Source organism: Myotis brandtii, unplaced genomic scaffold (genome assembly GCF_000412655.1).
Source record: "Myotis brandtii unplaced genomic scaffold, ASM41265v1 scaffold321, whole genome shotgun sequence".
Classification (NCBI taxonomy): domain Eukaryota; kingdom Metazoa; phylum Chordata; class Mammalia; order Chiroptera; family Vespertilionidae; genus Myotis; species Myotis brandtii.
Genome location: NW_005362314.1, coordinates 952366 through 963468, shown reverse-complemented (window position 1 = coordinate 963468; position 11103 = coordinate 952366). Strand labels below are relative to the sequence as shown.

Here is an 11103-nt window from a genome sequence, read left to right as displayed (position 1 = left end):
CAGTAGTCCTGGATTGTGAGAGGGATCCCAGATTGGAGAGGGTGTAGGCTGGGCTGAGGGACACACACACACGCGCGCACACACACACACACACACACACACACACACACTGTGCATGAATATCGTGCACCAGGCCTCTACTACATAAAATAAAAAACACTAGAGGGAATTTGTTTGAAGATAGCTCTATTTTTTCCCTCTAGTGTAGATTTATCACATTAAAGGGTAGATTTATCACATTAGTGAATTAACGTTTTCTTGCACTAAATAACATTTTCTTTCTCGGGTTTTGTTCATTGCATTGGGAAGTTTTCATTTGAAAGTCATTTTACAAAATCAAACAGGGAAATCCCACTTGCATACACACTCTCTCTGCTTGATCTTAAGGTCTTTATAAATAGAATAAAACCATCTCCCAGAAAGCAGCTTCCTATAGGAGCCTGCCAGCTCAGCATTATTTATCTAAAGTTAGATTTTGTTCAGGTTTCCATCTGTCTAAGCTATTATTCATGCCTTTTAAGAGTGAATAAAAACAATACTTTCAGGTGTTCTTTTGAACTGAAATAAAAAAATAAGCTCAGGTTCTAGAATTTTCTGGGGCATACATGTGATCACTAGGTCTGATCTCACTAATTCAGTGAGTGTCTCTGGCTGTGTGAATTTTAAAGAGTCATGAAGCCAACGTGGGGGCAGCCTTCAGGCCGCTAGGAGCTTCTGTATGATATCCCAGGGCACTGTGCTGGGGGAAGGGGGAAGCTGGGACAGGGAGCTTCCTAGTTGGAGTGTTGTGTGCTTTAAGACCCAGCATGGGTTGTCCACAATATGTTACAGTTGTAAACAAAGAATCCTTGGCCTGAGGGTCCCTGACTATTCATTGTGTGCTTCAGTGGGGCCCACAGTATCACATCCAAGTCAGGCCTCAACATGGGATTCCAGACACAGAGAGGTGTCAACCATGCCTTGCAGTGACACTTGTCATCTGATGTGCCTGAGTCTCTCTATGCCCCTCCAGGGCCTCAGGACCAGCCAGGGAGACTCATGCCCCATGCCCACCATGGGGGAGGCAGTTGGTAGGAGGGACCCTGTGGGAAATGGTAAGGAAAGGTACTGGAACATGGGAGCTGAATGGGGGGACATCTGGTGTGTTCAGTTAGCTGGTGGCCCTATGAATGGCAGGCAATATGAGAGTGGGCTATTGACCACAGCCATCCCACCAGTTACACCAGCCCAGCAATGTCACCCTCAGACTGGCCCTTGCTGTCACCTCTCCACTACACTTGAACCTTCACTGTGTGTGTTTTTGTTTTGTTTTTGACACCCTGTTTCTTCTCAGGAGAAGGAGCCAGACTCTTCTGTGACTCCAAATTCCCTCGCCCCAGCCCCACCCCATTCCTTGAGTTCTTCAAGGGCCAAGATCTCCTCATCATCCCCCCAGACCCAGAATGTGGATGGACAGGGTTTGGGGGCAGCTGAACCCTCTGCTGTCTGGTTTGCTCAGGTCTCACACTCATGCCAACTGACCAGACACTGCCTATAGCAGTTGGGCCTTAGATCTCAGGCAGCCTGGTCCTGTATCTCGTTCCTGCTCTGTTGAGGGACTCAGCTTACCTACAGGTGCCTCAGTCTAGGTAGCAAGAGAAGGTACCCACCTCGAGGCAGATGGAGGCCACGACAGGGTCCCTGGCCCATCCCATGCAGGGAGAGATGAGGGGCTCCTGGGAACAAGACCAGGTATGGAGTAGGCCTAAGGCAGGGTCTCTTAACCTACCAGGCGGTCTATGGGGTACTGTCAGCACTGTTGTGTGTGCCTGGTCAGTTTAGGGGGAAAGAGTGAGTGGCATCACTTGATTCTGAGGGCAGATTGGGGCCCACAGGAGATCCCAGGACTTTCAAGTAGTGAATGAGCTGATGGCAGCAGGAAAGTGCTGTTAGGGTGAGGTTTAGTTACTGGGACTCCATGCCCTTCAGTGATGAAGGAGAAGGCTGAGCTGGGCACCTAGTAACCAGGGATTCTGTTGGGCCCACTAGAAAGGCAGCAGGCTGCAAAAGCCTGTCCGGGCTATGAGGCCAGGTTGCTCCTTATTCGCTATAGGCCCTCAGAGGCACCACTGCTCCTCAGGCACACTGGGAGGATAGGGCAGGCATGGGCAGGGGGGTGGGGAGGGGGGCGGTCCAGAGCCCAGGGAGAATTCTCAGACCTAGCCCTGCCAATCGGTTGCCTTCCCTCCCCAGCCCATCCAGCACCCACACCACAGTGGGTACCTGGTGTCAAAATAGTGATGGGAGGTAGGGGGTGTGATTGCTTCTAATGTGGCTGTCTGTCACCAAAATATCTTTTGGCACTGAGTAACTCAGAAGAAAGTCTGAAACCTTAATATTTTATTAGTCATTGTTGGGTTTTTTTAATTCATTCTTTTTTTTTTTTAGATAATCATAGAACTATTTTTAATTGGATTATAAATGTCCCTTCATTCTTTTTTCTTTTTTTTATCCTCACCCAAGGACATGCTTAGAAAGAGGAAGGGAGGAGGAAAGAGAAGGAGGGAGCGAGGGAGGGACATCGATCAGCTGCTTTCCATATATATTTTGATGAGGGCTCGAACTCGCAACCCAGGTATGTGTTCTCACCAGGAATTGAACCGGCAACATCGCTGTGCACAGGACCATGCTCAACCAACTGAGCCACTCCGGCTGTGTTGTCCCTTTATTCTTAATTTAAACATGTTTAGCGTTTCCAAATTCACTTCACACAGAATAATGAAACCTTGACCCAGGTGGCTTGAGCATATTTAGGTTTAATTTTTGTCTATCTCATTAAGTAAGCATCCAATTTGAAGCGCAGTAGACTGACTTGCTTGATTTTTGTTTTTCAGTTTTAAAAAATCCTTGCATTTTTTCCCCCTAACTCCATTTTTGTTGGTTTGTTAAAAAGGTTTGTCCAGAGGGGTTGCGTTTATCCGGTTTGACAAACGGTCGGAAGCAGAAGAGGCAATTACCAGTTTCAATGGTCATAAACCCCCAGGTTCCTCTGAACCCATTACAGTGAAGTTCGCAGCCAATCCCAACCAGAACAAAAATGTGGCGCTGCTCTCCCAGCTGTACCACTCGCCAGCTAGACGGTTTGGAGGCCCCGTGCATCACCAGGCACAGAGATTCAGGTGGGTCAGGAGGGCAGTGCTCTCATCTACCTACCCAGTCTCTTCCCACCATGGCTGGCAGTGCTTTGAAGGCTGTTAGAGCCTCACTGGCTTGGTAACCACACACAGTGGGAAGCACTGGGCATGCCAGGCTGCTCACATCAGAAGGTTGTACTCAGAATCATTTCATGTCTCCATGTCCCACCTCCATTATAAAAGTGTCTGTATGAAAGCCATCTCTTTCCAATTGAGTGTTGTCTTTAATTAGAATAAAAAAGATGATGCCAGTTCCAACCAGGTACTGAGAGAGCGGGTGATAGCACTCAAGCATATAGTTTCTAGAGAGATGAGAGTATAGCTGTGAGTTTAAAAGATCATTCCAAAAAAAACCATGTATATATAACACATAGACACAGACAATTGTGTGGTAATAGCCAGAGGGAAAGGGGGGTGGGAGCTAGGTGTAGGTGGGCAACGAGGGGGAAATGAGGAAGGAAAGAGACATTGCTTGAGGACGATGGGCGCATGGATGCAGTGTGTAGATGATCTTTTATTGAGTTGTACACTTGAAACCTGTATGGTTTTGTGAACCAATGTCACCCCAATAAATTCAATTTTTTTTAAAAAAAAAGAAAATACTCTAAAAATATGCATCATTCAACTCCGTAAGAAAAGGATGCAGCTGTAGGTATGTTCAGTGAGAGCTGTTCTCCTTCCTGAGTTTTTAAACAGGTTTTAGACATTTGGTCATCAGGCCTAAGGCAACCCTTTCTCACATACCTGTGGAGTTATTTTGATATCTAAATACTGTATGCCTTCTGTTGAAAAGCCCTGTCCAAAGTTCTCAACCATGTCAGGTTCTAAAGCTGGCTCTCCTAGTTACTAGACAAAGGCAGGGGAAGTGCCTTCAGACAGAAGCAAGTATGGAAGTAAATCCAGTGTGGAAGTCAGATAACATAGATCACCTCACTACTGATCAGGATGAGTGGATGGCAGTGTTCATTGAGTTATGGTAACTGGAAAACCAGGGACGGCTGGAGGAGGAGAAGGGGGCCTTGCTCACAGCAACAAGGAGTAGAAAAGAAAGTGGAGACCAGAGGAGCCAAACGGCTGGTTAGGCAGGGAAAGGAACATGACGGCCAGAGGAACAAAGCAAAAAGATGGAAGGAAGTAGTGAGTGGGAGAGACAGGAGGAAAGATTTACCACCAGAAGGCAGACTAAGATAAGAATAAGAGAAAGACCCGGAAGAGAAGAAAGTGCCTCTGTTGTTACCACATTGGGGAAAGGAGGGTCAGCTCTCCTTTTGTGCCATAAGAGAAAGGAGTTAGGGGTGGGTTTCCTGACTGTCAGGATGAAAGAAATCAGCTCCAATTGGCAGGAGAAAAACCTTAACAATAATTTATAAGAATCAGAATTATGTCAATAAAAGGCAATAAAGTATTTCTTCAGATTATTTGTAGTATAATAGCTACATAAGAAGGTTAACTATAATAAGTCATGTCCATATTAGGTACCTATAAAACTTGGAGAAAAATAGGTCCTTTTAAGGGGTCCTTTTAAAAGTGGGAATCCCTTTCCAGTTCTCATTGAGAACCAGCTGGGTGCCTTTTCTCACCCCCATTTCAATGCTGTTGTGGTCTCACTGTCATCCCAACAGACTCAAGATCACTGACAAGCCACAAGTCATGTAACCAACTCAGGTGTTCTGATGTAGGCTGTTTAAAATTATTCTTGAGAAGTCAAAGCCATGGCCAATAATGTGTCTGGATTCTTCCATACCTGTGTTGAATACAATCCTTGGATCAGTGGCCTATACCTCGGGGGCTGGTCACCCTGCCTGGGGTCATGTCTGTCAAGAAAGTGAATTTGTTTAATGGCCCCTTGAAGGCACCCACCTACCTCTCTGTCAGCCCCACAGCTCGAAGCCCGATTTTATTTTGGAGATATAATACTTCTCCATTTGCATGGTGTGGCTTCACGGATATTGTATCACAGTCAGATCTTTTTAAATTGACCTGAAACCATGACTTTTTAATTTGTGAACCATCTAGAGGGCCACATGGCTTCAGTAACAACTTTATTATCTCCCTTAATCCTTATTGCAATGGCTACACATTGGTAGAAGGCTTAGTTTTGATGTAATTAAAAGTGTCACTTTTAATTACATCAAAATGTTCCACATTTTTGGTACAGTTCAGTGACCCTGCAGTATGGCCTCTGGCCCTTTTGGGATGTTATGAGCCAGCAATGGAAGGTTACCCAGAGCTTTGGGAAGGAGTTCCCTTGTGCCGGCAGTGGCCCTTCACCGGAGCATGTGTAACCTGGACACCGCTTGGTTATGAACCCTTAGAGATGGCAGGTCATGACCGGGGAAGGTACAAAATTTAGAAAAAGAAGAAAAAAGTACAGGCCTCCCCAAAAGACATACATGCAGTATGAGGAAAGCGTTTGCTCCAGGGCAATTTGAGGGTGTAAGAGCACCTAAGAGGATGTGGAGAGGCTTCCATCATTTAAAATGTGAGAAGCACAGAAATGGCGAACAGGAACCACACACACACAGTGGGAAGTGTGGAGGAAGTGGTTGGTCAGCCACTAACAGACCATCATTCTGAGTGAAATCAGTTGAGGCTCTGAACTTCCACAGGCAACAAGTGTCTCAGGGTCGACTCCCTTCCTCTGCCACCATATTGAATTCCTCTCAGTTAAAAAAAAAAAATCTTGCTTGTGACTGGTGGGGTGTGGCAGCCTTGAGAACTCCACCCCTGGCTGATGGGAGAGGGAAGGGCCTGAGCCAATCCCGCCTGTTCCCCCAATAGTGTTGGCATGCTGGCCAACACTGACCTTGACCTTGACCTAAATGCTGTGCTCTCTGTTTGCTAGGTTCTCCCCTATGGGTGTAGATCACATGAGTGGGCTTTCTGGTGTCAATGTCCCAGGAAACGCGTCTTCAGGCTGGTGCATCTTCATCTACAACCTTGGTCAAGATGCCGATGAGGGAATCCTCTGGCAGATGTTTGGCCCCTTTGGCGCAGTCACCAATGTGAAAGTGATTCGCGACTTCAACACCAACAAGTGCAAAGGCTTTGGTTTTGTGACCATGACAAACTATGAAGAAGCCGCGATGGCCATAGCAAGTCTGAACGGCTACCGCCTGGGGGACAAAATCTTACAGGTTTCCTTCAAAACCAACAAGTCCCACAAATAACTCACTCATGCTTTTTTGTACGGAATAGATAATTCAGAGTGAAGAAGTTGAAACTTTTTTGTTAGTGTACAACTCATTTTGCGCCAATTTTCACAAGTGTTTGTCTTAGTCTAAATGAGAAGTGAAAAGGTTTTTATACTCTGAGATGCAACCAACATGTTCAAATGTTTGAAATCCCACAATGTTAGACCAACTTTAAGTTTCTTAAGTTATTTCCTTTAAAATATATATTAAACAGAAATCTAAGTAGACTGCATTGACTAACCAGTCCCTCGGGATGGTGGTGAAACTGAAGCATGCTTTAACTTCTAAGACTGTCTAACACCAACTTCATTCGGTGTCTCCACAAACTGGATTAAAAAAAAATGACCTTTTAATTTTCGTTTTTAAACTAAAGATGTTAGACAGATGCTGAGTGTGCGTTTTCTCAACTGCTTCAACATTTTAAGCAGTTTCTGCTTTGGTTGACATGAAATTGCTTCCCCAAGCAGGTCCCATTGCCACCTTCTGGTCACTCAGTCCTGGGTTCTGCCAAGTAGTCCTGACAGTGGCCGAGGGCCACCACTGGGGACAGGGCCACAAGCTGGGTCAGGCCCTCTAAAGGAGAACACAATGTTTTCTAAGCCCAGACGTCAATGGGAACGGACCAAAGAGTTTCAGGGAAACTCCATATATTCCTGAATCAGATCTAAGCCCCAGGCACTCCTGAAGATGTGTAGCTACTCTGACATTCTGAGTTCCTGTCCACACATTGCATGCACGGTGCCCCACACATCAGATATTGTTGTTCACAGCCATTTCTCCAGTTTCCAAAAGCATTTAACATAGCTCGAATGCATAAGATAGCTCTATTTTTAATAACATGAACATTTGAGCATTATATTTCTCATATCCCTTGTGAGTGCTAGACTTTTTCTACTTTAGTCTGATTTTGTTTTGAAACTTTGCTTTCATATGAACACTCAGCAGGAAAGTACTTACTTCTTGCCAATTATCTATTAACAACGAAAAAAAGAAAACCTTTGATTTGTAGTTTTAAAGATTAACCCTCAAAAAAGTTCTCTTCATTATTGCTTTGACATTTTGGGTTGTTCTGTTAATTTTCTTTTGCTTTTTTGTGTTTTTTGTTTGTTTTTACTTTTGCATTTAAGACCATTAAATTTGATTTTGTTTTGCTCAAATTTTGTTTTGTTTTTTATTTTACCTTTTCTTTCTTTTTGGCTAGGCAAGATACAGACGGCCCAGCATTCAGGGAGGATATATAAGAGCTTAAGGAACAAATACTTGCCTCAAGACAAAGCATTTACAAATCTGTCGTATAGGAATGTGCAGTCACAGATGGTGTGTTTTTAAAATGGGGAGCCAGTAGGGAGAATCTGACAGGGCCTGCGAAGTAGCCAGGACTAGATCTCCGGGCAATTCTTAAGGAGCATGATCCGATTTTTATAAATATCTAGTGTACAGTGAGAATAAAAAACAGAATAACTTAGTACCAGCAGTTTTTAACTTTGACACAAGACTAAACGTAATAATAGGCTGTTTTTTAGTTATTGAGATCATGGAATTGCAGCATTATTTATCTATTAGTCTATTTATTTACGTGGGGGAGGGGAAAGGCCGATAGGCACAGCCTTCTCCAAAAAAAGATCAGTGTTCTGAGAAGCCCATGAAAAAATTTTGAGGCTATTACTCTCATACTTCCGTGAGGGGCTACCAGCTGCTTGCATTATTCTCCCAAATTTAAGATGTTGCCATGTTCTTTTCCCATACAAGGCCAAGTTCATACCTTGAGGCCTTGTCTCATAAATTGCCATGGAGGGCCTCCTCCCTCCAGCAGAATTTCCCAGATCCTAAGTCAAAGCCAGCTTGCGTGCCTCCTAAAACCCCAAACATAGAGATTGTCCCCGCTCTGTTGCCCCAGAGTGCTCTTCACCCTGGGACTGGCATGTTTTTCTGGAAAAATAAGCCTTTCAGGTGGTGCAACCTTGGGCCAACATTTCCTCAGAGATAAGATTCCCAATTCTAAAACCAACCCTTAAATCTCATTGACACACATTCCTGTCAGCCCTCACTCGTGCTCATTTTATTACAAGGATAATATAAAATGCAAACGAGATGATGGTGGGCTCGCACCCAGCACCGCAACTTCTTTCCTCCCCTCCCTTTTATTTGAAACAGATTGATTGTTCTGATGTTAGGTCAGATGAAGAGGAGATGTAGAGTACATATGAGCCTTTGAAAGTTGAGTTTCTCAGGTCATTAAAATTCTGTTACATGGTCACCTCACCACTCTTTGAATAGCCTTCTAACTAAAAACCCCAATGTGTTTCTTTGGGAGTTTTGATGTACAGGTGTGTGGAACGATTCTGTTTTTGACATATTCCTCCTGAAAAGCAATTGTCACTCCCATCCAGGTACCAGATGCTGGCCCTGTGTCTATAAAGTTCATTACATCTCTAGGCTTGTTTGCAAAAGGAAGATTTATTTTTTAAAAGTCACAATCCAAAAGAAACCATTTTTCAAAATTTACATTTTTATTTATATTTGTATTTTGCAAAATGAGTGATCTTATTTGGGAATTTTGATGGAAAAAATAAGAGTAGATAAAGTTAATTTATCACAAGTTTGGTTTGGTACATAAATGACCAAAGAAGCCTTGGTTGAATTCTCTTTTGTCCTGTGTAACTACCCTAACAATTGTTTGCTAAACAGCTCCCAACTTGTGGACCTGGTTCCAGTTGAGTTCTCTTATTTTTAACCCTTGGCTTCTGGAGCTTTTCAGTGGAATATGCTAGGCCATGATCTTCTGCGCGACTATGCCTCTTACCAGCAGGTAGGGCTGGGTTGGTCTGTCATCTTTGTTCAGAAGGTGAGTTTTTCCCTTGCCAAAGGCAGCTGACTTAACCTTGGAGAGTCTGCACTTGGTGTTAATGCTAGAAACCTCTGCACAGGCTGCTGCAGGAGTTGGTGCCTCTGAGCTGGCAACTGAGCGGTCCCTACTGGATCAGATAAGTAGAAGAATCCTATGAAAGTTATTGGCAATAACTTATTCTGGTTGGCCTCCAAACTAGGGCCATTCTAGGGCCATTGACTGACCTGAGTCCACTGTTGGGCTTGAAAATCAAAGTTAGCTTCACCCAGCTAGCTGTTCCATTTTACATCTGATGCAGCCTGATTTTTTTCTCTCTACTTATTGCAGCCTTCCTGTGTTGGATAAAAAAGAATAAGAATAAGCTGCCCCACCCCCAACCCCTACCCCAGTCCTCCACCAGAAATTCTTCCCATCTTCCCAAGACCTAAGGCACCTACTTCCCTCCCATTCATCAGATTTCCAGGCCAGCCACCAACTAAGGTTGCAAGTGCTTTGTGTTGAGTGGCATTGATAATTGACCCTTTCTTACAATAGCAGTAGAACTTGAATCCCAGATCTTCAGCGGGGTTCAAGGTTCTAAACCTTTTGATTTGCCTCTGACTTCTAATGATTGTATTGTATATTTTCCCACAACCTTTTGGTGACATAGTTCAGTTTTCTGCTTGGTTGTTTTTAAAAAAAGAAAATTTACTTGTAAGTCACCACCAGGACCTATGTTAGGCTAACCAGTGGTCTGAGCAGTGATTTTGAGAGGACTATATTTCACTTCCCCCTACCCCCAGAAGAGAAAGCTTGTCCATTGGTTGGGACCACCTCGTTACCATGTAATGTTCTGTTTATAGTGACTTGCTCTGGGGGAGGGGGACTTTCCTGACCGGTCCCCTTGTTGTACAGTAGATGAGTAGACATTTTGTATATTAGTGTTTTAAGTTACTGATTTGTTTTATATAAAATAATTTATTTTTCAGATACCATTTTTCATTTTAACTTTGTTTTTACATGGGTTTGTTTTCAATAAAGTATGACACTGCTGTCCAAAGTCAACAATAAAATGAATCCCATTGTGTTATTTTGAGGATGCTTATGTAATTAGCTTATTGTTATTATTATTATTATTATTATTATTATTATTAATTTTCAAGGGGGAAAAAAGCCCTCAGTTTTCCATCTTCCTATTTCCCTTTTTATCCTTGTGAATAAATGTTCTTTAGTGTTTTAAGAGGAAAAAGCAAACCTAGATTTTGATAATACAGAAGATTTCAGATTAATAAAGAAGCTTTGAAAGAAGACCATTTTTCAAAATTTTAGTGAAGTATGAATATTTTTTGTCAATGGCTTTCTCAAAGAGAATGAAACTTTTGCACCATTTTCAGAGTTTTTATAGAGATGCCAAATTGATATATTTACATGTAATGGAAACATGAAAAAGTTTTATTAAACAATTGTTCATAGCTGTGTAGACATTTTAATTCAGTTTCCAAAGCTCTCAAAGCGTATTTTTGGAGTACGGAGTGATAACAGTTTGGGATATGATTCCAAACATTCGATTGTCCAAATACTTAGTTCTTTCCACAGGTATCAGGTTTGTGTTAAACACTGTATGTGAACTATGACTGGAATTCTGTGATATTTTGGTAATAAATGAAGTGGGATCATTGAGATGTGGTGGTGTAGGGTGATGGTGTGTAACTTATAAGCAGTGAACACTGCCAAAGCGCCAGCTGGGGTTGCAGGTGACTTCCTCCTAGTTATACTTGGGCTGCCCTCTTGTATACAAGCTCTCCCTATATGCCAGGTATGGCCTTGACCCATGTGAGGAGGTAGGGGACCCTTGGACAGCCAGCTTGGGGTATTGAGGGAAAGGCACCAGGATGTGCTCTGTGACCAG

The 11103-nt window shown here is 43.3% G+C and overlaps 1 protein-coding gene across 1 annotated transcript in view; it reads left to right on the top strand.

Annotated features, from left to right (window-relative positions):
- The window catches only part of ELAVL1 (ELAV like RNA binding protein 1), a 27895-nt gene extending 17021 nt beyond the window's left edge, over nt 1–10874 (top strand). Inside the window, exons 4-5 of the mRNA XM_005870701.2 lie at nt 2933–3158; nt 6019–10874. Of these exons, the coding sequence (XP_005870763.1) occupies nt 2933–3158; nt 6019–6343 (551 nt within the window). The 3' untranslated portion in view covers nt 6344–10874. The remainder of the gene's footprint in view (nt 1–2932; nt 3159–6018) is intronic.
- The last annotated feature ends 229 nt before the right edge of the window (nt 10875–11103 follow it).